Source organism: Podarcis pityusensis, assembly GCF_964106645.2.
Source record: "Podarcis pityusensis genome assembly, chromosome: 16".
NCBI classification, from domain to species: Eukaryota; Metazoa; Chordata; class Lepidosauria; order Squamata; family Lacertidae; genus Podarcis; species Podarcis pityusensis.
Window position 1 is genome coordinate 17,759,999 of NC_138041.1, and position 25,752 is coordinate 17,785,750.

The 25,752-nt window shown below is 45.7% G+C and overlaps 1 protein-coding gene and 1 long non-coding RNA gene across 7 annotated transcripts in view; one reads left to right on the forward strand and one right to left on the reverse strand.

Annotated features, from left to right (window-relative positions):
* The first annotated feature begins 1,485 nt into the window (after positions 1–1,485).
* LOC308464760 lies at positions 1,486–9,330 on the forward strand. Of its 2 annotated transcripts, none has more exons than XR_013980153.1 (2): positions 1,486–6,438; positions 8,295–9,330. It is a non-coding gene; the product is annotated as an uncharacterized lncRNA (long non-coding RNA). The 2 variants fall into 2 exon arrangements; XR_013980154.1 differs by having other exon boundaries at positions 8,298–9,330.
* A 535-nt stretch (positions 9,331–9,865) lies between these two features.
* The window catches only part of IQGAP3 (IQ motif containing GTPase activating protein 3), a 44,790-nt gene continuing 28,903 nt past the window's right edge, over positions 9,866–25,752 (reverse strand). For all 5 annotated transcript variants that reach the window (XM_080984190.1, XM_080984188.1, XM_080984189.1 and 2 more), the window contains 16 exons: positions 24,657–24,865; positions 23,731–23,883; positions 22,513–22,676; positions 21,553–21,777; positions 20,754–20,894; positions 20,248–20,332; positions 19,487–19,719; positions 18,565–18,697; positions 17,351–17,453; positions 16,430–16,580; positions 15,002–15,089; positions 14,436–14,648; positions 13,176–13,342; positions 12,030–12,122; positions 11,525–11,633; positions 9,866–11,136 (listed from right to left, as the gene is read on the reverse strand). In XM_080984190.1, coding sequence (XP_080840316.1) covers positions 11,023–11,136; positions 11,525–11,633; positions 12,030–12,122; positions 13,176–13,342; positions 14,436–14,648; positions 15,002–15,089; positions 16,430–16,580; positions 17,351–17,453; positions 18,565–18,697; positions 19,487–19,719; positions 20,248–20,332; positions 20,754–20,894; positions 21,553–21,777; positions 22,513–22,676; positions 23,731–23,883; positions 24,657–24,865 — 2,381 coding nt within the window. In that variant the 3' untranslated portion in view covers positions 9,866–11,022. The remainder of the gene's footprint in view (positions 11,137–11,524; positions 11,634–12,029; positions 12,123–13,175; positions 13,343–14,435; positions 14,649–15,001; positions 15,090–16,429; positions 16,581–17,350; positions 17,454–18,564; positions 18,698–19,486; positions 19,720–20,247; positions 20,333–20,753; positions 20,895–21,552; positions 21,778–22,512; positions 22,677–23,730; positions 23,884–24,656; positions 24,866–25,752) is intronic.

Sequence of the window (25,752 nt, forward strand, 5' to 3'; positions counted from 1 at the left end):
ATTAGAGTAAGGAAATAATGCTGGACAGGCACTAGAGAAACATACTCTGAATAGGGTTTAAATAATTCTAAGCACATGCCTGCAGTTAGTATATTCTGAATCTTACTTCTTCTTTTTTTAATGCGTAACATGCATTGTAACAAACAGTATTGATCTTCTTGTTTGTTCTTTTTTCCTTCCTCCTTTTATTTTTTGGCGACGGGGGCTCAGTTGTTTGTGTGAAGGTTAAAAATTATGGAAAATCTTCACAGGCATAAACATCTAAGTGTGATTTTCAAAACAACCTGTTTATGATAAGCAATTGTACACTTTGTACAACCCAAGCAGCCTGATAAGGGGTGAGAAACCCAGAATGGGTGGGGCCAACCATGCCCATGGGCAGGGCCATATTCTCTCACACCCTTTCCCCACTCTCCAGCTGTGACCCCCCCCCAAAAAAAACAAAATACACCCCCCAGCTAGAGTTAGGCCTTTAAAAAAAGCCTTTTATTGATGGCAATACACAGGACACTGCAGATGCAAAGTAATACTGAGCACTCAAATGAGGGGTGTGTTGCAGTTGTTTAGATAGATAGACAGACTCCCCCAATATATACATGCACACCTTCCTCAGCTCACCTGCAAAGATACATAAACACCACATTCGCCAACCTGGCGTTCTCCAGATGTTTGGACTACAACGGAACCATAAATGGCCGTAACCCCGCCAAAGGATCTGGCTGGTGAAGGGTGGGCAATAAATTTAATTAATGAATACATAACAATAATCAGTAATGATATGGCTGTGCTTGCTGTAGCTGATGGGAGTTTTAGCCCAAAACATCTGGGCGCCAGGTTGGGCAAGGCTATCTCTACCCACTGGTTGGCCCCAGAGGGAAGCTTGAATGTAGAGCAAGTCCCCCTACTTAGCGCTTTCCCCATGTCCTCCCAACTTCCCACCCTCACTGTGGCCAGAGGGCCAGCTTAAACATAGGAGGGCACTGGAGAGTTACAGGCCTTGGGCCGGCTGCCGCTATCCCGTGGGTGGGAGCTGACTCCTTCTCTCCACCGCCTCCTCTTTCGTCCCCCCCCCTCAAAAAAATATTCTCGCTTCTCCCCGTGTTTGCTAACGTGACCCTTTATTAAACTCCGCCAGCTCTGCATCGCCGCGGTTGCCAAGGCGACGTGTCGTCACCTTGGCAACCATGACAACCTTATGTTCATTAATTTTAAGAAGGTTTGCCATCTAACAAATGAAATTGTTCTAGGCACTGGTGTTGAGGGGCTGAAGGAGAAGCCAGACAGCCCCTGGTAATTATTGTGGGAGGGGAATGGGTCTCACATGGCAGACACAACTTCTTCTTGCAGTCAGAATGATGCTCACCAAGTTCTTTTTCTTTCAGGCAATACAGAACTTGCATTGGTATCTATACATGCCAGGGATGTGGAACCTGTGGCCTTCCAGATGTTGTTGGGACTACAACTCCCATCAGCCCCTGCCAACATGGCCAATGGTCAGGCCCCAGCCATTGGCTGTGTAGGAAGAGGCTGATGGGAGTTGCAGTTCAGCAACATCTAGAGGGCCACAGGCACCCCATCCCTGACACAGGCATTGCAGCATATGAAGCTACCTTATTAAACCAAGTCAAGACCATTGGCCCATCTGGTTCAGTATCGTCCACAGTGATTGGCTGCAGCTTACTGGGGTTTTCAGCCAGGTGTGTGTGTGTCCCTCCCAGCCTTACCTGGAGAGGCCATTGGAGATCAAAGCAACACGCAACTGCGGCCTCAGAGGACCTTGCTCTCCTTTGGGTCTAAATATGGGGAATGTCAACCCCATTTCACATTCATTTTAATATGAGCACTGATACTTAAGCTTGTTTTGAACCTGATTTAAAAACAATAGAGTAGAAGCTAAGAACAGAATTCTTGGGTCCTTCACAAAATAATGATCCCAACATTTGGGAAGTCGGTTCTTTGGGGAAAGCTGTGACAGGTAAACAGGTATCGCTGAGGGAAGGAGGAGATTTTCCTTTGGCTCACATTTTAAAGCCAACTCACCTGATCCACATCTCCTGGACTAACTGATCATAATAATCCTTCAGATTTTGCAATTCTCCAAATTTTGCAGTGCAGTTCCGGGTTCAAAAAACATACCAAAGCACATTAAAAATATATATATTATCCTAAAAATACATATTTAGAAATCATGCCTTGAGATAAAATATGTATTTAAGTATGTAATTTAAAGAGTATGTAAGGTCTGGTGGGAACATAAAGGCTCACTCAACCCTCGGCTGATTTCTGGACAGCCAGGAAAGTAGTTGAGTGCAGAGTCCAGTTTTAGCAAGACACCAACATGGGGGGGGGGGTCACATACCACCCAAAATAGGACAAAAGATGTGAGTCCTGAGGGCTAGATAGAGAGGGCTTGGACCTGCGTTTCCGCTCCCTTGTTTATATTTTATATATAAATATCAATTTTAATATAAATATCAATAATCTTCCCTGCCCCAAAGCAGCTGACAGGAGCCCCAAAGGGTGTGGGAAGACTCATTCTTTCTCAGTTGACTCAACAAGACGGTGCTGCGTTAGTCTGGATTTAAAGCAATGCAAATGTGCTTTGAATCAGCTCATGCCCCAATTGCAACAGCGAAGTCAGAGAAAAAGGAAGGAAAAACTAGGCCAAGCTTAACATCTAACTGCTGGAGAAGAGAAGTTGGGGCGGGTGTGTGTGTGTGTGTGTGCGGGTGGAAAGAGAGGATGGGAATCTGCAGCGCAGACTCAGACTGATCAGAGGACACATCTCCAAGGACTAGAGATCCGTGAAGGAGAAATGAAGGGCGAGGAGGCAGGAGGAGGGCATGAAGGGCAAAGAGGAAAGGCAGCCACCCTGGGCCCTGCCAGGCAGAGAAACAGCTCCCATGTTTGCCTCTGGCCAAGGAGTGCCTCAAACCATTTTAGACACCTCAAGGGAGGAGAATACCCCAGGAGGACTGTGGCCGAGGCCTGGCTTCTGCCCTCTGCACGTTGATGGACGCTAAGTGTTTGGGCAGGACGGAGATCCTGTGCCCTTCAGGGTTCTGGTGACCTAAGCTAGAACGGCTCCATGGAGTCACAGAGGAGGAAGGTCTCTCCAAGCCCATTAGTGCAACCCTCTGCTGATGCAGGAAGGCGCCTCCTACACCATCCCCAATAGGTGGCTATGAAGGCTTCAAGCTTAACAAAGGAGAGAGCAGCCTGCTTCCCTGTCCCAACTGCTCATATCGTCAGGAGGTCCAGCCTAACATTTAGTGCAGAAACAGGCAGCCATTTTGAGCCTGAGGAGCACATTTCCTTTCAGGTGGCCTTCTGGGTTACATGGCCAAAGAGGCCAGAGGCAAAAGCGGGAGCAGCAGCAAATTTTTGACCTTGGTGCGATAAGCTAGTTTCCACACACACACACACACACACACACACAACCCTCTCTGTCCGCCATCCAGGTAATCATGGGGCATCACCCGAATTCAGGGCACATTCTGTCCAGACCAGCACATTCAAGGAGGTTAGGAAGTAGAGTTGGCATGGGATACGGCGTGTGCAGAGGAGCTGTGATGGAGGAGGAGCTACCCATGGAGAATTCTGGGGGCCAGATTGAGAAGCCTGAAGGGCCACATTTACCACTCCCCCGGGCATGAGGTTCCTCATCCCTGGTGTATTTCTTACAAAGGGAGGCCCCTTGCTATAAGGGGGTGAATCTATGTAATAAAGGCCTCCACATTGCCATCCTATTTATTTCTCTATTTAGGTCCCCTTAGTGACACATAATATGTTTTCCCCCTCATGTCTTCCAAGGAGCACAGCGAGACAGCAGTGATGTCCTCCTTTTGTCTCACAACAAGCATGTAAGGGAGGCTAGGCTGAATGGCCCATCCCCTTCATGAATGGACGGGGGATTTGATGTTAGGTAGTCCTGGTCTGACACCCCACCCACCATCTCTCATGAGAAACTTTCTCTCACACATGCGCATATGGATTTAAAAGCAGGGGTGGCTAACCTGTGGCCCCTTCGGCTATTATTGCTGGACTCCAGCTACCTTCATCCCTGACCATTGAACATGCTGGCTGGGGCTGATGGGAGTTGGAGTCCAATGACATCTGGAGGGCACTGTGTTGTCTAGCCTTGGTTTAAAGCACAGTTACATATCCTTAATTCAAAACATCTATTTTAATCATCAGCTCCCTTTCCACCCATTACCTCCCCTCCCCCCTCCCTGCCTGCCCACCCGCCTGATCTCCTGGCTTGTCTCCCTTAGAATTTCCATAGCAACAGGAGAAAACACACAAACGCAACAGCAACAACACAGTGCAGTCAGTTGGCAAAACATTCGATTCCCTGCTTTCATGTGAACCCGCTTCCCAAAAGGAGGCCGCTGCCGCCACCACAATCACCACCATCATGAGGAAACAGCATCACAAACAAAACATCCTCACTGGATGTGACGATGGCCACCAACTTGGATGGCCTTAAAAGAGGATTAGAGAAATTCACAGAGAAGGAGAAGGCTACCAATGGCTACTTGCCAGGTTGGCTATGCATTGCCTTCAGTGGATTTCCCACCTGGGTCCAGTTGGCCACTGTGGGAGGCTAGACAGGCCTACCTTGTTCAGATACAACCAAAAATGATGTGGGGAAAGTGGATAGGCAAAAGATTCCACCCCTTGGACATCCAAGGAAGCAGAGTGTTGGAAGACTCAGGACAGATAAAAGGAAGGACTTCTTCACCCAGTGCATAGATGAACTATGGAACTCCTTTCCACAGGAGGCAGTGATAGTCGCCAACATGGATGGCTTTAAAAGAGTATTGGACAAATTCATGGAGGACAAGGCTATCAGCGGCTACTTAGCCCTGATGGCTATGCTTTGCCTCCATGGTCGGAAGCAGAATTATCACTATTGTTGTTGTAATTAAATGTGTTTATGTACCACTTTTCAGTAGAAGTGACCCTCAAAACAGATTACATTAAAAATATATACTTCTTTTTTTTTACCAATGACAGAACATAATTACAATAATAGTAAACTTTCCATATTATCAATGAAGAAGAGAAGGAGGAGTTTGGATTTGATATCCCGCTTTATCACTACCCTAAGGAGTCTCAAAGCGGCTAACATTCTCCTTTCCCTTCCTCCCCACAACAAACACTCTGTGAGGTGAGTGGGGCTGAGAGACTTCAAAGAAGTGTGACTGGCCCAAGGTCACCCAGCAGCTGCATGTGGAGGAGCGGGGATGCGAACCCGGTTCCCCAGAATACGAGCCTACCGCTTTTAACCACTACACCACACTGGCTCCTACAATAAAACCACAAAAACCAGCACTAAAGGAACACAAGGAGTTGCCTTATACTGAGTCAAACCATCTAGCTTTGTATTGTCTACTCTGACAGGCAGTGTGGCTCTCCAGGATTTCAGGTAGAAGTTTCTCTTAACCCTTCCTGGAGATGTCAGGGATTGAATGTGGAACGTTCACCACTGAGCTATGGCTCTTTCCCAAACAAAACCATAAACTAAAACAGGTTCAAGGCTCCAAAACAGACTAACCACAGTGTGCCGTTGAATGCCAGTCACTGAGAATCGCAAGTGAGGATAGTTGTTGTTGAGATACAGTTCCTGTGAAGTTCCCCATGAAGAGGGATTGAACTGTTAAGCCACTCTGGGAATTGTAGTTCTGTGAGGGGAATAGGGGCCTCCTCTCAGCACCCTTAACAGATTACGGCTCCCTGAATTTGGGGGGGCAGGGAAGCCATGACTGTTTAAAATAGCATCATGGCACTTTAAATGTATTGGTGGCCTTAGCCACGAAGAAACACCTGCACTCTGGCACACCTTGAACTTTTGACAGTATTTCAAGGGGTCCCCAAATAGCACAATATTGGTAGAACACTGTTTTCATTATTTATTTATTTTAAATAAAACTGTACTATTTCACTTGAAAATATGGATGGACTGAAACAATTAGCTCACACAAGCTCGTTTCAAAACACCTGTTCATTCACCTGGCCATGTGGGTTGTCTCTTTCCTCCCCAACCCCATACTCCTCCCCCCCCCCGCATATCCTATATTTCTGATTCCATTCCATCCCCAATCTGTCAGTTCATTTAACATACTTTATGCTCTCACAGACAATTATGATAAATAATGAGACAAGATGGGGGGGGAGGGAGTCAGGCAGGGCAACCATGGAAGAGGAACACGGTTGCTAAGGGGTTGCGTGGCAACTGGGGAAGTGTATGTCTCTCTTGTTTGGTGAGATATCTCTGGATGGGATGACTGGGAGGGTGGCGAAAGGGCCACCTCAGGAGGGCAGGAAGCCGAGTTAGCAATACGATCCAATTGGTGGTTTCTAAACATGGGACCACACCACTAATTTCAGATGTTTCCAAAAGTGCAAACTGGGGAGTGGACAGTGGTCAGGAAGGTAAGAAGTACCGTATTTTTCGACCATAGGACGCACCTTGTTTTAGAGGGGGAGAACAAGAAAAAAAAAATCTCCCCCTCTCTGCTCAGTGCCCCTTCAGCGAAGCGGCAGGAGAAACGGAGCCCCTTCCATTTCTCCTCCCACTTTGCTGAAGGGGCGCTGCGCAGCTCTCCCTCTCTGCTGAAGCCAGGAGAGTCTTGCTCTCCCAGCTTCAGCAAAAGGAACCCGAAGCCTTGAGCGCAGTGCGAGGTCCCGCTGTGCTCCAAAGGCTTCAGGCGGCTATCCCTGAAGCCTGGAGAGCAAGAGGGGTCGGTGCGCACCGACCCCTCTCGCTCTCCAGGCTTCAGCGAAAGCAACACGTAGCCTCCGGAGCGCGGAGGGAGCGCTCCCTCTGCGCTTCGGAGGCTTTGCGTTGCTATCGCTGAAGCCAAGGAGCCTGCATTCGCTCCACAGGACGCACACATATTTCCCCTTAATTTTTGGAGGGGAAAAAGTGCGTCCTATAGAGTGAAAAATACGGTAGATAGCGGCAGGAGCCATGGAAAACAACCACAGCATGTAGGAAGGAGCGTGACAGGGTACATGGTAGGGACAAAGCAGAGCTTGGTGCAGGAAGCACATCCAATCTGCCATCTTGCAAAATCCACAGGTGGGCAACACCTTTGTTTCAGGGATGGAGAACCTGGTGTCCTCCAGCCGTTGCTGGACTGCTGCTCCCATAACTCCTGACCGCTTGCCATGCTAGCAGGGACTGATGGAAACTGGAGTCCAAGAGCATCTAGAGAACACGAGTGTGGCAAAAAAAGCACAAAATGCCAGCAGCAGAAGATTCAGCACTGCCTCTCCTCAGACCAGGAAGGGAGCAGGGCAGGACTGGGGACTCTGATGTTGCTTGACTACAGCTCCCATAATTCTTGGCTGTTGGCCATTCTGGCTGAGGCTTATGGGAGCTGGAGTCCAATGAGGGCATCAGGTTTTCCCAACCCTGTAGGTAGGGAAGAAACTGCTTCCTAAGGATAATAAGTATTATTGTTATTTACATTTGTGTACCGCCCTTCATCTGAAGATCACAAGGCGGTTCACAACATAAAAATACAAAATGAAATCACAAAATACATAATAAAAAGCGTAAGAAACCAATGACCTCCCTCATTTAAAAGGCCACAGAACATTAATCAGCCACAGAACATTAATCAGCTCAACACCTGGCTGAAGAGGTACGTTTTCACCAGGTGCCTAAAGATATGTAATGAAGGCGCCAGGTGAGACCCATCAGCACAGCTTCAATGCACCTTTTATCATGTGCAAACAAAAGCGTTATTCATACACACACACACACACCAAATGTTGTTTTGAAATAGTTTGGGAACAACATATACTAGTGTGGGAATCTGCAAGGCTTTAGGTTACACCCAACTCTTCCTTTTGCCCAGCACAGAGTTCTGGGCACTTGCACTGTTGTATCCCAAGAGAGCTGATGGGAGCTGTGGTCCAAAACATTTGGAAGGTGCCAGGTTGGTGAAGGTTGCATTAAGCCATCTAACCCAATTTTGTTGGCTCTTGCTGCCTGCAGCTCTCTGGGGTCTCAGGGGAGAGTAGTTCCCAGCCCTGGCTGTTCATAACCTGGGAAATTTACTATGGACAACTGCTAAGTTACAGGCAAAACCAGCCACCCCCCCAGCAGGGTGCTGGCTGGGGCTGATGGGACCTGTCATCCAAAACATCTGGAAGGCACTCAGCTGGGGGAAGGCTGGACACAGGCTGTGCCTCGAAGCTGCCTTGCGATGCAAACTTTTTTCTAAAATAGGGGTTGAAAAATCCATCACTCACCATCCTCGCCTCTTTCCCGTTTGAAGCAGGGTGCCCTTTTGACCTCTAACATCAGCTGCCGACTGGGAGAAAACAGATGCCAACCCTGCCAGCGATTACCGGTCCCCTTTGCCTCTGGTTCCCTGGATAATGATGCCACCTAGTGGAGCAACCTTCTCTGCAACTCTTATTTGGAACGGGTGTTTTTCCATCTATCTCCTATATTTGTAATAGAGGCCACTTTTCTAAATTAGAGATGAAACAGAGCCAATATTCTGTTTTGGCATCGATGAGTTGTGTTTCAACAAAACTGTGTAATTGCTCATAAGAAACACAGGAGTCAGACTTATACAGAGTCAGACTACTGGGTTCATCTAGCTCAGCATTGTCTGCACTGACTGGCAGCAGCTCTCCAGGGTTTCAAGCAGGGGACATCACCAGTAGGGATTGAGCCTGGGACCTTCTGTACACAGAGCAGATGCTCTGACACTGAGCTATGGGCTAGGCAGGTCAGGTGGCCCACAAATGGTTACAGATGCTGCTTGTTTCTCTCCCTTTAAAAGGATTCGATCATTTTCTACACCAAATGACACTTTATCCCAAAGCAAATGCATTTATTTATTTAAGGCATTTATGTACCAGAACGATTAGCATATCTAAGTGGTGAATTTAGCATTAGGGGAGAAGTTAAGTGAGTTTTTAAAATGCAAATCTGCATTTCAATCACAGTTAATGAAAGTGGCTTTTGTTTGGGTCCCGTCCCCCCCATCTAACATCACAGGAATACAGTAGCAGTTGGAAAGCATGGGATAGAGGTGGGAGGAAAAAAATGTTAATTGTCTTTAGATGGCTATGTGAAGCAGTTAAGTCTTTGGTCTAAATTTATCTAGCTCAGTGGTTTCTCTGGGCCACATTTTCAGAATAAAAACTTGCTCATGCCACACCTATTTTTTTATTCATAAGAACAACACTGGAAAACATAACTAGGATTGTCCTCAATATCACTTGATGCTCTTGCTCTCATTTTGAAGAGATATCTATCCATATTCTGCAAATTAAAAAATAAATAATTTTTTTATACTATACTATACCGTATTGCACTGAAATGTCTTCATGTTTCTTTGGTTGTCCCTGAATCTTCACACCACACTTGCCATCCTCTCCTGCTACACTGTTGTATTACGGTATTTTAATATTTTGTTGGAAGCCACCCAGAGTGGCTGGGGAAGCCTAGCCAGATGGGCGGGGTATAAATAATAAATTATTATTAATGTTATTATTAACCACTGATCTAGCTCCATCACTGACTATAATTCCCATCAGTCCCAGCCAGCACAGCTGTAGCTGCTGATGGGCTTTGTAGTCTAAAGCACCTGGAATGAAGACATTTGGTGAAGGCTGAACTAAGTAACACTCAAGAGGCAGACTAAACCCTTCATATTCAGAAGGAACCTTTTCACTCTCTGGGGTAAATGCTACTAAAAAATAATTGTGGTCCAAAATGGCCATGCCAGCTGGGGAGTTGTCGTCAGAAGCATCTGGAGGGAACCAGGTTGACAAAGGCTGTCCCAAGCACTCATCTTTGAAACTCTATTAAGAGTGAATTATGACCCACAAATTAAATAAAATTCTATTTATTTATTATCAAATCCCTTGAATATATAATTTTTTAAAAAGCCCACTAGACTTCCACTAGTTCAGCAATTACATAAACCAAATCTAAATGCTGCTGAATGGTGCAATATATCTTAAAGCAGCAATAATGATATAAGCCAGCAGCTGACAGCATTAATGCAAACTAGATATCATAATTAAACCAGTCAATACTTGGATTTCCAGAGATCAGGCAGGGGCCCTTAATTGTCAGTATTTTTGCAATAGCATTCCAAGCATTATTTTTAAAAATGCACTGATATAAATAACTTTTTTAAAAAAGCACACTGGAATTTTAAAAAACAACAGTTGAGGGTCTTTGGTATCTCTAATGTCAAGTCTATTGGAACTTATTTTCTGTTGTAGTTGCATCAAAGAAGGAAGTAACACAGACACATATGGAATCAGTAGAAATCAGAGACACAGAAAAACAAAGCAGAATAGGAGTGAAATTTTCCTGGTGTGTAAAATTTCCATCCATCACTAATTGGGGAGTGTATGGTTGACTCTTCATCAGAGACTGGCTGATGAAGGATTGCAGAGCATCTTTTTCTCCAATCTGGTGCACTCCAGAAGTTTTGGACTACTGATCCCAGCATGCACTGGCTAGGGCCAATGGAAGCTGTAGACCAAAACATCTGGAGGGCATCAGGTTGAGGAAGGCTGGCACAGGGCCAGCATAAATATCCCCCTCTCCTCTCTGATAAATCCAGCCTTTGTGACTTTAAAAATACTTGCATCTAGTGACTCTACATGGGGGCCCACATTATTATGGAAGACCCCACTGTACAAGTAAATTCCCAGCACATTGTAAACGATCCCAGAGAGAACAGTTCTACCTTAGACTTCTCCCTGAGATGCAAGCATTCTACATGCCAGGATTAAAAGAAAACAAAAATTTGTGCAGAGAAGCATCCAGTCCTGTCTTTCTGAAGTGGTCCAGCCCGGATGCAGGTTGACCACAACCCCAGTGAGAATTAAGCCAGAATCAGGAATTTTGAGTTGATTATCGTGGGCTTGCTTGCGGTTCAACACAAAAGCACTGTGAGCACCACTGTCTCTTTGGTACCACCGAGCTACGCCTAGAAGACATTGGTGCCCATTTGACCTTCAGGCCTTCAGTTATTTCTTGAAAAACTTCTTATTGAGGAGGAAGATCAGGAGGTTGACGTTGATTCTGGCTTTGTCAAACATTTTCATGATGGCGACACCCTCATACTGGAGCTGGAGAAGGTCCTGAGAAAGAGCAGGTATGGAGAGAGGAAAGTCAGCCGCATTTAAGTGTGGTAGCGTCTGCCCTATGGAACTCCCTGCCTATTGATACAAGGCAGGCTCCTTCACTGTACTCTTTGGCTCCTGCTAAAAAAATTGTTTGTTTCAACAAGCCTACCCAGATGTTGTTGTGTGTTTTAGTCTGCTTTTTTGCTGATTTCAGTCTTTAAAAATGTTTTAAATTGCCTTCAGATTTAGAAGGCGGTTAATAAATAAATTATAACAGCAATAAAGCACACTACCTTGAGCTCCTTGGAAATAAACATAAGAATGGAACTGTCCTCGTGAACCTAGAATTGCACACTGGCAATGTTATAATTTGAGCAAAAGGACAGCTCTGCCAGCTCCTTACCTGGTAGTGGAGCTGAAACTTCTCCATGTCAACTCCCATAAATTTTGCCTTCACCTGGAACTTGCCAGCTTCACCGCAAGGGATTATTTCAAATATCACATTCCTGAGTCTGGGAAAAGGGGGGGGGGGGGGAAATGATGGCAATTTTAAAACCATAGAGGAGAAAGAGGGCAACTGGAGGTCAGGATCCTGGGATAATTCTTGGTACCAAGTGACAGCATGGAATAGTGGCTAGTGGTTTGGCTTTCAGCAGTGAACAAATCGAACTCAGCCACCAAATGCATGCTCCGCCACTGAGCTAAAGCCCAGAAACTCTGATTTCATGCAAGCTTGCTGGTTCGACCTTAGACGGCTCACACGAGCAGACCACGCAAACGAGCTGGCAACCAAGTTCAAGAACCAGCACTCTGGGGAGAGGCTGGTTACAAAAGCCTGAGAGCATGGAGAGAGGAGCTGTAGTTTCCATTGGATGGAACTGGAGAGGGCAGGAGGCGCCTGGACTTACTGGCTGGCTGGCAGGTCTTCAATCTCCAGCAAAACACCTTTCTCAAAGAGGCGGGCTGCTGTGTAATGTAAGGTTGCCTGTTTCTTGCTGGGCCTGTAAAAGAAAGGGATATGCATGGTGTTTGTAGACAGGGCCTTTTTAACAACCCTCATAGTCCCTTCCGACTCTGCCCATCTACTTGCCCCCTTTACTGAACACAAGCCAAGCCAGAGGATGCTTCAACTGCTGGTGTAGCCCAGGGCTGGCTAGTCCTTTTAGGCCAGACGGTCACCCGCACCCTTGGCCAACCCCTGGGGGGAGGTGCATGCAGGCCATCCCCCCACCCTCACACACACTCTTTCTCACATATACAGGATTATAAAATTATAAAAACCATACAATAAAAGCAGTAGTAAAAATATACGAAGAAAACTCTTTGACAAGGATATACAGTCGGACCTTGGATTTCAAACGCCTTGGCTCCCGAACAAATCGGCTGCTGAACGATTGAAATATGGAAGTGAGTGTTCTGGTTTTTGAACAATTTTTGGAAGCCGCACCTTGGTTTTCGAATGGTTTCGGGGGTTGAACAGACTCCCAGAACGCATTCTGTTAGAGAACCAAGGTACGACTGTATACAGCAGGGGGAGGGGAAAAATAACTTCAGGCCCAAGTGCCACAATTGGCCCTCCAAACAGCTCTATCCAGCCCTAAGGATTCTCTCCAGCCACTCCCCCACGCCAAACTCGCCCTGCTTTGTGCCCTCCCCTCAAGTGCTTTGGCCTGGCCAGAATGTATGAGTGTAGGTAGCATGAGCAACTGAATTCAGATGGAAGTGAGATTTATTCATTTCATTTTATTGATTCAATTTATATCGTGCCCTTCATCAGAAGATCTCGGGAATTTTCACAGAATTAAAAAAATAGATGATAGAAAATGAAGGTGCCAAGGACAGAGTGGCAATTACCTAAAAGCAAAATCCTTAAGGAAGCCCCATTGCAGTAATCCAACATGAAGGTTACCAGGGCATAGATACCCTTGGCCACATTACATTTTGCCAGGGACCTGATGCAAGCGGAGAACAAGCCCTGAGCTACAGCCTGCACACACACACAATTTCTGGCTCAGGTGCATCAGTTACAAGCCTGAGATTAATACCAGGCTTACTTGTTTCTAGCTGCCAGGTTGTCCAGACACGTCCGGATGTACTGGTTGTAGTAGTCGACCTGCTCCTCAAAAAACATCCTCTTGGTGCTGAGGCTGTGCAGAGTCTGGCGCAGCTTGGCCAGCTCCATCTTGCGCTGTTGTCGGTACTTCCTCTGGTTCCGGATGTCCTATGGGCGAGAAGGGCAGGGTATGTGCAAAGGAGATTTGGCCCAGCATAAGCTGAGACCATTGGAAGCATACAAAGCAATTATTTCTCTCCTCCTTGTTACGCTGCATTCATTTTCCTCCCAGTTCTGTTCCTTAACCTTCTTTGCTATCCTTACTGGGGTTATTGTTATTTTATAGCTGCCTTTGATGTAGTCAGCCCATTGGCCCTTCTAGCTCAGTACTGTCTACACTGGCTGGCAGCAGCTCTCCAGGGTTTCAGGCAGGGAGTATTTCCAAGCAGTGTTAGAAACTGAGATATGAAATCTAGGAGCTAAATGGCACCTTAAGCCTAGGTTATGGGCGCTGCAATGGAGTGCTTAGGTGCGCTTTTTTAAAAACAAGAATGCAAAGCTGAAAATGAACGAACTGCAGCTGAAATCTTATGTTCACTTTTCACATGGTCTATCTGAAGACTGCAAAAAACAAAGCCATACTTCCCCTGCCTGCCCCCTAATATTCTTATGAAGGGCCCTCCTCTAGTCTTCAGAGAGTGGCTGGAAGTGGGGAGGCAGAAAAAGGTCCTCCTTTTCTTCCAGCAGTGACAAGTTTTAATCTGAAATCTTAGGCTCAGTACTGTGCCCAGAGCTCAGAAATGGCTTGTGCTAATAAAATTCCCTGTCGCAAAACGCGCCTAGAACAATGGGAATTTCGAACACTGTTTCCAAGTCTCACTTGAAGATGCTGCCGGAAATTGAACCTGGGACTTTCAGCAAGAAAAGTAAATGTTTGCCCACCAAGCCAAAGCCCTTCCCCAAAGTGGACTGTCCTGCTTTGTTGGCTAGAAAGAGATCTAATGAGCACCCTCCAGATGGTTTGGACTACAACTCCCATCAGCCACAGCATTATATGGCTGTGTCGACAGGGGCTGATGGGACTTGCAGTCCCAAACAACTTGAGGGTATCAGGTAGGTGAAGGCAGATAGATAGCTATAGATCCATCCCAGCAATAAAAAATATTTTGCCCCTTGTGATGCATGGTACATTCTTCTCCATTCCCTGTTCATTGTCTCTTGTTCTTCCCTTGAGATTTCTCAGGCACAGAGCCCTGCATACCTTGGCCATCTCATTGATGATGTCCTGGTACTGGTTGGCAGAGTCCACCATGCCCAGGCTCTCAAGACGCCGCAGATTCTTGAGGATGATCCGCTGCTTCTCTGCTATTGAGAGGTGGCTGTTACTGACCAGAGTGTGGTTGCATCTCAGCTTGTCTGGGGCTTGGGCATTGCACAAGGCCCTTCTCTTCATAAGGTGGTGGTGGAGGGCTTCCTGGAGAGAAAGAGAAGACCGGCTCATGCTTTTCTACTTACGCTAAAGGGAAAATATTTCACAATAGGTAGGAAGGGAGAGTGGTGCCTTGCCAATGTCCTGCATGATGGGTTTTATTAGCTTTAAAGCTGCATCGATGGCCAATCATTACATGCTGAATTTCACTTACTAAGAGTGAGAAATGGTCTCATGATCATTCAGATAGCCTGGTACAACTGCATACACTCAAGATTTACTTGCAAATATTTACCCATCCAGAAATTGATTTTGTTTTTAACAACTTAAAAACCTTTTGGCTGTGCCTTCCATTTTCTGCAATACACACAGGCACCTATGTTGCAGAATGGACTTACCTGATCCTCTGATGCCTTCGTCTGCAGCATCTCCACAAGAGAATCGCCAGGTTGGAACTGGATCACATCGACCAGCATCTGCTTAGTGCTTTAAAAGATAGAAGAAAATAGTGATCCAGTTTTGGTATCTGCAGAGAAAGGACATTTTCACTCGCCCCACCTCCCCCGAGCATTTCCCAAACCAATAGTGGGGGGGGGGGTAAGAGCGGGGGGGGGAGCACATCTGGCAACCAATGTGCCCCTTTGGTTTCAGACAGTACATGGGTAGCAGAGTCTAAAAAGCTCAAGACACAAATTTTCACAGGCCTCTAGCGGCTTTTGTGGCTCATTTACCAGATGTAATGTATTCAGCGTTAACTCTGGAAGTGTATACTTGATTCTGACCAAACTAAGCCTCCTGGTGAAATACCTTGTCATTATTTTCAGCTCTCCCACCCCACTACAATTACTGTGCTTTAATGCAGGATAGTTGCTTTATCATTCCAGCTGGAGATCTCTATGAAACCTCAGCAAACAGGAGTCGAGGGTCTGCTTTGCATGCCCAGGTTCATTTGTTGGAATTTCTAGTTAAAACTACCATGGAAATAAGGGCTGAAAAATACTGTATTCCTTTGGCTGAGCCGCTACCTATCAGCGTTGACCAGCCTCCACCAATATCATACTCTCCAGATGTTTTGAACGACAAGTTCCATCAGCCCCAGCCAACATGGCCTACACGCTGGACTACAGCTTTGCTAGCTGGAATGAAGGGGAGTTGTGGTCCAAAACATCTAGACAACACTAGGTTGGGCAAAGCCTGATGTTCAGCAGTACTGAGCTTAATGGACAAATGAGCTGACTCAGTCTAAAGAATCTTCTTACATTCACAGCAAAATAGGATTGACAGGCACCTGGGCAAGGACATCTCTTCTTTAGGCAAAATTTCACACTGGGTTGTTGGAACAAGAACCAGGATCTTAGGCATGGGATTTTGGCTCTAACCCTGAACAAATTTAGGCAGCTTCCTGGGAGCACCTAGATTATATATCTTGCCCAGGAAGTCAATTCACACGCAAACATCATTTTTCTGTTTGGGCGGGTTTGCTTGTAATTTTCTGCCAGTTACAAAAATGATAGTGATGCACTCTGCCCTGTCTCTGACATTATTTAATATTCGAAAGGTTTCAGGTCTTTAAATGTGGGCGTGTCCATTGTTTACTCTTGTCACTTTCTTGGTGGTTATTATTCATTGCAATTCTAACTATTCTTCCTGTACGAGCCCAGAGTGGTTATGCATCATCATCCTTTTTAAAAAGGCTTTTGCTATAATTGATACACCTAAAACTATATCTTTAAGATATAGAAACAGCCTCATGTTGCTGAGTCCTCAGATAGCATTCGTATCCCAAAAGCCAGGGTAGGCCTGTTACAATGCAGTCATCCACCCACCTCAACAGCAAGCTTTCCGTATCCTTTCCCCCCTCAATATTGGCCTCCGCCACATCAAATTTGTTGCCAAGGACGAGTGAAATTTCCGTCTTGGCGAGCTGAGTCAGAGTTTGCTCCAAAGTCCCATTGGCTCCGTGTCCCACACTGTCACCTGCAAATAATAATAAAACAAACATCAATAATATAAAATAAGAAAAATCAGAAGTACCACTAGCTATCTCAGCTTCAGATTAAACCTCAGCATCTCCAAAACAATTCACAGCAATATAATCTCTTTCCTTCTAGTCTTTTTTTTGCTGCCAGTGCAAAAAAGAGCTACTTTTTGTATCATGAAGCCACTTGTGTCACTCAAAAGAAATTTGATTGTTTCTACCAAGGCATTCCTGTTTCAGTATGTCAGCAAAGGTTTCAGAAATCTCTCTTGGAATCCCATATAAAGGACAGATCAACAGACAGTGAACGGCATATTCCACCTGATATTGGCCACAAATACTGCGAGAAAGAAATATTTTTACAAATGAAAAGTAAGTCTTTACTCATGTGTACAAATGAATAGACAGGGGCCTCAATGTTCAGGAAGGGTTGTGGGTAAGCCTGCAGAGGATTGAACTATACTTTATTCTTTTACTTCTCTACCCAGTCCTTAGCAGTGATCTCTCCCCCTCCTATCACAGGGACTGTTCAAGATAGCACTTCTATTGCTAGTACCGCCACATTCTTAGGAGTGTTAATTGGGTTATCATTCTGGCAACATGCATCTGATGAAGTGGTCTATGATTCATGGAAGTTTATGCTACAATAAATGTGTTAGTCTTTAAGGTCCCACAAGTCACTCTCGTCGCTTCTCCTGCAAGAGAGACTAGCACAACTATCCCTCTGGAAAATGTAATTTGTCAAGTTGAAATTTGTGCTGTGCTTTACCCATTAGAGACTGGATGGTGGGCAAGCCTCCAAGGTCTTCTAGAAGTTCGTGTAGAGGGTCTCGAGGTTCAGGAGCCACAGAACGCTGGTGCTCCAGCAGCAACTATCAAATCACCAAAGGCAGAGAGATGGGCAGAGATGAAAGGCCATAAATGCAATGCTTGTTTATTTATGTGCATAAATATCTTAGGCTGCTTTTCTGCCAAAAAGGCATTCAAAGAAACATACAAGGACACCAGAATAAAATAAATGCATCAGAATGCTTGAAAGCACCAATTAACCAATATAAATATAAAATGCTATTTTAAAAACAGATGTAAAAATCCAGTTTAAAAAGGGAACAGGAGTTTGAGCAAAAATGGAACAGGGGAAGTGAAAGAAAAATTAATCAAGAATAAGGTAGCCAACTGAACTCATTGCCACAAGAGGGTGCTATGACAGCAAATACAAAAGCATCAATGGCACAGTTAATTACTAATATCCACAGAAAATGATAGCTTAGTGTGAACAAGTAAACCTGAAGTATCCCAGAGTGAAGACCACAGCCACATCATTCTTCCCCCAGTGCTGTTGCTACTGGGCTACCGGGCACTAAACCATGGTTTGGTTTAAGGTAACATCTGAACCCAGGATCATGGTTTATGAATGGCAAATCAAGAACAATAAAATTGTGGCTCAGTCAGGTAGCACAGTAGCATCAGAACTAGGCAGGAGCACTGTTGCCGCGATCTTTACTCCAGAAACCCACAGGTTTGAATGTTCCTTCTAAAGTTCCAGCCCTTCTCAACCTTGGGTCCCCAGATGTTTTTGGCCTACAACTCCCATCATCCCTGACCACTGGTCCTGTCAGCTAGGGATCATGGGAGTTGTAGGCCAAAAACATCTGGGGACCCAAGGTTGAGAACCACTGTTTGGCTTAGTGTTTTCTGTGAAGCATTTGTTAATAACTTCATTGTGCATAGTTTGGATCAGTGGTTCCCAAAGTAGATAGACAGATAGAGTGGTGAATGGCACTATTTAGCAGGACGAAACTCCAATAAAAATCCTTGTTATTACCTATTTTTACATGGCTGTTTATTTGTATATCTTTTAAAAATTTATATATATGGATGTTTTATGATGGCCTATATTTGTAATGCCTAATAAAGGTTTGGCTAAGTAAGTAAGTAAGTAAGTAAGTAAGTAAGTAAGTAAGTATAATTTCACCCCCTCACCTTATGTGTGTTAATTAGCTCCCCAACTGTTATGTAGACCACTGGCTTTGTGATGGCCACCATCTCTGAATACTTGTCAATATTAAACCTCTCTTCTGGTTCAGGGACAGAACAGGCAGCACTGATGAATCTTCTAGAAGGTGCAGAATGAAAAACCAAATCAAACCATGAAGGGTGTCCCCCTCCCCACACACTCATGCTCAAGTCGGGTCGTTTACTTCAAGGCTAGGATATTTGGAGGCCTGACACTCTCCATGACGCCTTTAATTCAATGCAGTCATGCATAAAAGCCCATACATTTGATTCTTTACTAGTCTGATGTAACATATTAGTGGCTTAAGGTAAAGGTGGGAAGACTTCAGACTTGCAGGATCTAATCTTTTTCTCATCAATCAACCAACCAAACAAAAAAACCAAGCAGCAGAGCAGCACAGGGATCAGGTGCAATGTAACTGGCTGATACTCCCATTTTACAGATAGAAACATAAAGGCCAAGAGAAAAAAAATTAGTACAAAGCTAGCCAGTGAAGCTTTTGTATGTTCAATTTTAACTTCCAAATATCTTTGGGAAATTGATTAATAAGAACGCAGGAAGCTGCCTTACACTGAGTCAGACCATTGGGTCCATCTAGCAGAGTATTGTCTGAACTGACTGGCAGCAGCTCTCTAAGGTTTCAGGCAGGACTCTCTCTCAGGCCAACCACTGGGGGGGCTGAATCTGGGACCCCACTCCACACCCCTAGAACTCTCTATCCTCCTTCCAGCCAAGCAAGAGATAGGATCACAGTTCAAGAGCACATTCTAGTCAGGCAAAAGCACCCAAAGAGGGCGTGGAACAAGGCCTGTGAGAGCCCCAAGGGCCAAGCAGAGAGGCGCCCATTGTTTCCAGGCCTCATTCCACTCAGCAGTTCTTCAAACCAACCTGAATTTAAGGTGGGTTTCCTCTAGGTACTGGTTCACTACCCGCAAGTGGCTGTTTTCCCCTTCAAAGAGTTGGTTGGCAGCGGCGTGCTGCAAGACCTTCGCAATGGAGCCCAGGTTGCGCCTGTGGTCGGGGTGGAGCGCTACCCCAGCCGAGACGTCAACAATATCAAAGCCATCAGGGGCCACCACAGCCGGGTTCATGAAACGATAGTAGAGCAGGTTCCCAACAACCTAGGAGAGGGGTTGGCCGACTGTGTTAAACATTTACAACTGAGCAGGGTCGCCTTCATTAGAGCCCAACATTTTAAAGCTTCCATCCCAAGCAGAATTGAATAACTGATAATATTTGTTTAACGTATTATACTATGGTGTGGGGAGGCCATTTTTTTCCTGCCAAAATGCCAGGACTACATCGGTACATCTTCTTTCTCTCAGCCTCATTGTCAAGTCCCCGATTCCCGCCATTTCTCCTTGACCTTTTCAATTTCCCTCTGATTATTTTGAAAGGAATGATTAAAAACAGAACAACAGGCAGTACTCATAATGTAGTACTATAAATCTTAGACCCAAGTCCTGCCTTTGAGAAGCCGAGGGTCAGAAGAATATAAAATGGCTAGTGTGGCAGCCATCTTAAAAGTCACTTCCCGGCGCGGCTGCAGCAAGCATTTGGCCCACGCTAACGCACCCCAGAAACCGCAACTCGAACTCTTGTCCTGCTGATTACGGCCATCCGTCCCTCAAGGCCATAAATACACCCACCTTGTAGATCTCGTCCTCTGTAGAATTTGGAAACTTCTCTCGTAAGGACGTCTTCAGGACTTTGGCAATGTAGCGCATCCCATAACTAGAGGGGAGGGCAGAGGGAGAGCAAAGTGCCCATTATAGTGAAAACTGTAGCTCATATTCCAATATACCATCATTTTCATAGGGATACAAGACCCTGATTTATCTCCTCAGTACTTCTTCTGCACCTGGGGAGCTCAGATAAATTCTATGCTTTAAAGACAAATTCTAGCACTAGGTTTACAGAAAGCATAGGCATGGGATGTGGGGGGTTGTGAGGAGCGGAGAAGGGAGAATCCCTGCAAGGTGAGGGGTGTAAGGCTGGTGGCTTGTATGATGCAGAAACTCAAGGAAGGGAAGCAGCGTAAGGCGGCTGGATTTCTAAGATGGGATGGAAAGCTGGGCGGCCATCTTGTTTTCCCCTGTGATGACCGAGCAAAGTGAATCATAAAAACACACACGAAACAACAAGAAATTCATACGGAATTTGGTCCACAGAAGATGTAATGGCCGAGAGGAACTTGTCCGTCACCGCCAGGAGATTGCGGATGGAAATGTCCAACCTCCTCTGCACCTCAGGGTGACCCAGGGCTTGCTCAGGGCTGACATCGTACGGGAGATTGCTGTGGAAACACACAAATGCATTCCAGGCCTCATCCAAAACCAACCAACCAACAACAAGAAAGACATGAGTTGAAATGCCCTTTTTTTCAGGGTGGCAAATTAGACGTGGGAGTGCAAATCCTGCACTAGGCCACAATGTTCACTAGGGGACCTTGTAATTGTTGTAACCCACCCTCAAGTCAACCACTTCCTTCCTCTGACCTCCCCCTCAGTCTGGAGAGGAGAAGGAGAGAACCCCTCAACCCCTCCTTCCCAAAACATCATTTGACTTCTGCAGGAAGATTTTCTTTATTTATTTAGAAAGTTCATATACCTTTTAATCCAGGAGCTCTCTAAAGCAATGTAAACAATAAAATTATGGATAAAAATGAAGTTAAAATCCACAAAGCCTACTGAAAAGCAAATATACATAAAGGATAACACAAATAAGAATAAGTCACACTTCAAAAACAAATTATATGCCTAGGCAGGCTTCTGGAATAAAACAGTTTTCGGCCTGCGGAACGCCTATGTTTGAAGAAGTTTTAAGTTAGATCACACCATATTATGCTTCTGTCAATATTTACCTGTTTGTGAAGAGTCACATAGAGCAATGTTTTCTTTTTTAATGAAGCCGAATTAAAAGATACAAAAACACATACAGACGTTCCTCCTGACCTTTTCTGCCCACTCTGAGACTCCATCTGGTTGATCCACCCTCTGTAGATTTCCACAGGGCTGGTACGGATGCTCAGGGTCTTGTTTTGCAGGACCTCTTGCACGGGGCCCTCCAAGATCTGGCGCAAGGCATTCTGCCCACGGGCGTTGCGGTAGAAGCTCACCACCAGGCGGATTACTGTCGGATTCCCCGTGAGGATGTCATGGATCTGATCGACTTTCGACCTGCAAGAATGCAGCATGATAGGAGCAGTTGAGCTGCAATGCAACATGAGCACAGTACTCAAAGCACAAGCTTTTTCTGTGGTGGCTCCCTGTTTGTGGAATGCTCTCCCCAGGGAGTTTGGGCTGGGTCCTTCATTATACACCTTTAAGCACCAGGAGAAAACGTTCCTCTTTGGCCGATTGATGTCCGATGCCCTTTTTACACCTGGAAAAAAGGTCTATTTTTGGAGCTAGTAAGAGAAACAAATTAGTCCCCCTCTCTATATTTCTGCATACCAGTGATCTGGGTGGGTTCTCAGGTTCCACCAGAGCAGTGACTCACTCGGAGACACACCAGGGAGCCTCCACAAAGGACAGGTCATTCTACTGCATATTTAGAGCAACAATAAACCAAATCAGGCCACTGCAAATGATGTGGCAGAGTGACAAGCCACTCGGAAATAACCAGTTAGAAGACAAAACCAGCACCTCATACAGAGTCCTCTTCATCATCGCTAGTTAAAAAGGGATGAGGTGATAGGATAAGACCCTTCTCTGCTTGGGATGCCAGAGAGCCACTGCCAGTGAGGGAAGGGAATACTGGGACTAGATGGATCTGTGGTCTGACTCAGTTCCTAGGAAAGGGAGGCTGACATCTTTACTAAGGTGAGAATGCTGTCAGCAACCAGGACAAGGAAGGCAGAAGCCTTAAGGGGAGAAGGGAGAAAACGTAGGATCAAGAAACAGGATACTCACTCAATCTCCTCTTGCAAGGCGGTCCTGAAGAGCTGGAGCAGGAGGTAGGCCTCTCTGGCGTTGGAGGCATAATTGTACAGGGTGAAGACCACAGACTCCATGAACCTTGTGGACTTGTTCTGCGGCATCTGCATGATCAGCCGAGCCAAATAAACTGGGTGGGTCTGGGAGGAGAGAGATTTTCATAGGCAAAAATCTTTCAGCCTTATTGCCTCTGACTGTGGAAGCTGATTGTGGCTAGTAGCCATAGAGAGCCTTCCCCTGCATAAATTTGCTCAGTCCTTTTTGAAAGACTTGTAGGCTGATGGGCCATTGGTGCCTCCTGCAGAAGGGAGTTCCATAGTTTAACTATGAAGAAATGTTTGGTGTCATGTAATGGAGAAGGGCTTTTCTCTACCCCTCAGTTTGGCAGTAGGGATCAAAATGTTGTCCCATGCAGGGCAAACACGTACAGAATAAGTGAGGGTGAGACTTTAAAGCTCAAAACGATGTCCAAGGAAAACCAACCCTGCTAGGTAGTGCTGCCGCTACCCCCTGCAGTCATTCAAATCCTGAGTCAGGGACACGATGGCTCTTGTGTTTGTGAATCCCAAGGATGCCCAGAAACAAGCCTAACAGTTCACTCCTTGTTGTTGGAGCCCCAAGCCCACAAATGGCTCAGTAGCAGATAACCAAGCAACGAGGTACCTGATTCAGGGCCAAAGCTCCCTTTTAACAGGCTGCACAAGGAAATAAATGCAAATATTTTATTAAGGAGGCTGCAAAACAAAAACAAGAACCTTTTTATCACAAGAAGACAGTGATGAAAGGCTAACAGTGTAAAGACAGCTTTGGGAATTTGAGTACAGTACGATCGCATCTTACACGGGATTTCAGTTCCAAGGGTTCTGTGTATATGCGCAAAAACATGAATATTCAGAGCCTTGGCACCACCCCCATGTGAGCATCCCGGGGCTTCTGGAGCTGGTGTGCAAGCAAGGCAGAGTGTAAAAGCTCTCTTTGCCCCTGATTGAACTTCCACAAGTTAAATGGGCAAATGATGCGATCACCCTGTGCAGACCTAAAGCTAGCTTGCCTCACCTTATTAGTCACAGACCCCAATTGCTTTTGAGGTTGCTGGTTTTTTTATTATCACATGGTACATAAATTTTATGAAATAAAAAGAATAGACAGTACTAATTTTTGCCATGGGTATTGTGTAGGAAGACGCCAGCTAACCTGCAGTTGGTAGAAGAGGTGCTGATATGCCTCCAGGATTTTCCGCTTCTCCCTGCTGAGGGTCTTCAGCCCTTGCTCTTTGCTCCGGCCCATCAGATCAGAGAGTTGCTCCTTGTTCTTCTTCGTCAGCTTCTTGCAGTGAGAGACCACCTCCTGCCAAGGGGAAGAGTTGACGACTGATACACACACACACAAAGCATTCCCCCCTTGTTTGCAGAGCACCGACAACAAACAAACTTGCCTCTTTCTGAACTCAAAGCTACACCCCCCTGGATGGCAGAGAAATCAGGCTGCAAACAGGTTGGTCAGCAATATCATGGATTAAATGGCAACAGCTTCTTTGAGAAAAAGAATCAGAAGAGGCTGTACTATTACCAGAACCTTAACTGGTCCACAGCACAAATTATCTGCCTGGAAACTAACTTGGCCACAGCAGAAGTGATATGTGGTTTCTCTAACACTGACTTTGCCAACCTGGTGCCCTCCAAAACACCTGGAGGGCAGCAGATTAGGCTACCATAGAGCATGCCCTTGGAGGTCACAAAACCACCCCCCAACAGAAAAGCAAGGGGCAGAAGGACTGAGCAAAGGAGGAAGTCCGGTACTGGAGGAGCCCAGATGGCCCTTTAAGAGGTGGGTGGGTAGTGATGCTGCTTCTGGATGTGTGCCTAGCTTGGTTCCCATCCTTGGTGGCCACTTGCCACTTTAGTTCACCCTAAATAAAATGTCCCACCACATAGATCTAAAAGGCCACCTGGAGCCCCAGTGAGGAGTGGGATAAATGGTGTGGCTGCTACTGCTCTGGCAGTAGTGGCTGCATGAAAAAAGGAAAGGGCAGCCACATTGGGGTGGGGGCCCACTGGAGGCACCGTGCCAAGGGCCCCTGACAATTGGCACCAGTCCTGGTTCTGCTGCTCCCTTCTGACCTGGAGGGTGATCCTGTTCTTGACCAGCAATCCAATCTTGATATCCATGAGGTTGAGGTCGCTCTCCAGCTGCTGGTTGAAGCGGATTCCCCTCACCACAGTCTCCTGGAGATCCAGCAGCTCCAGTTCCTCCCAGTAGTCCCTCTGGCTGCGTTCCAGCAGGTGGGCAAAACGGCGGACGATGCTGAGAGGTGGCTTCCCACTGTGTACTAGCAGGAGAGAGAAAGAGGCTGGTCGGTTTCAGAGTAAGACCTCTTGCCCAAGTCCATCACATGAAGGCAGGTTCCCCACATCCTTGGTAAGACTCTTAGCTATGCACAAAAAGCCTGGAAGGTGGTTAGAATAACAACAAAAATATTGAAATTTGAAGCTTCCTTAGATCCAGTACTGAAGTCGCTGAACCACACACATTTTTAATCTGCTGAGTCAAACCAACATCGACACACACCAAATCCTGGCCAATTGAATAATATTTATTGGATCTTAGTCAAGGCTCAGTATGGACTTCCAAGGTTGTTTAGGAGCCAGGGAGAGGTTTGCTTGAAAATAATAATAATAACAGTAATAAATAACAAGACTGATATACTATTTATAAGAAATCTCAAGCAGTTTACACAAAGCTGTATGAAATAGTCATTGAAAAATAGCAATAAAACCAGAGTTTAAAAATAGTAAGTTACGAAGATAAGTATTTAAAAGTATCAATAGATTTTAAAAACAAATGCCAAGAATAATATCACACATCTGGGTAAGCAGAGAGTTTTGAAGTCATAGATAAAGACTCCACTCTTTGGAGCAGAAGCCTGCCAATTTTGAATTTTAAAGTTATTACCTAAATGCAGACACACTGGCCAAGCCTGTGCTAAGTTAGGATTTGATAAATTATGGTTTATTTGATCACCCAAAACAGGAGTGAGGAACAAGATCCAGCCAGCAGGCCTAATCCTGCACTTCACCACCTCCCCCATTTTGTCAAGCGGCTGAGTCCACCCATCTGCCAAAGGCCTGGTGTCACCATGAAGCCAGGGGACCCAACAAGCCCTGCTTTGTGCCGGGGTCAGCTGTACTACACAGTTCCCAGTGGGTTAACTCTGTA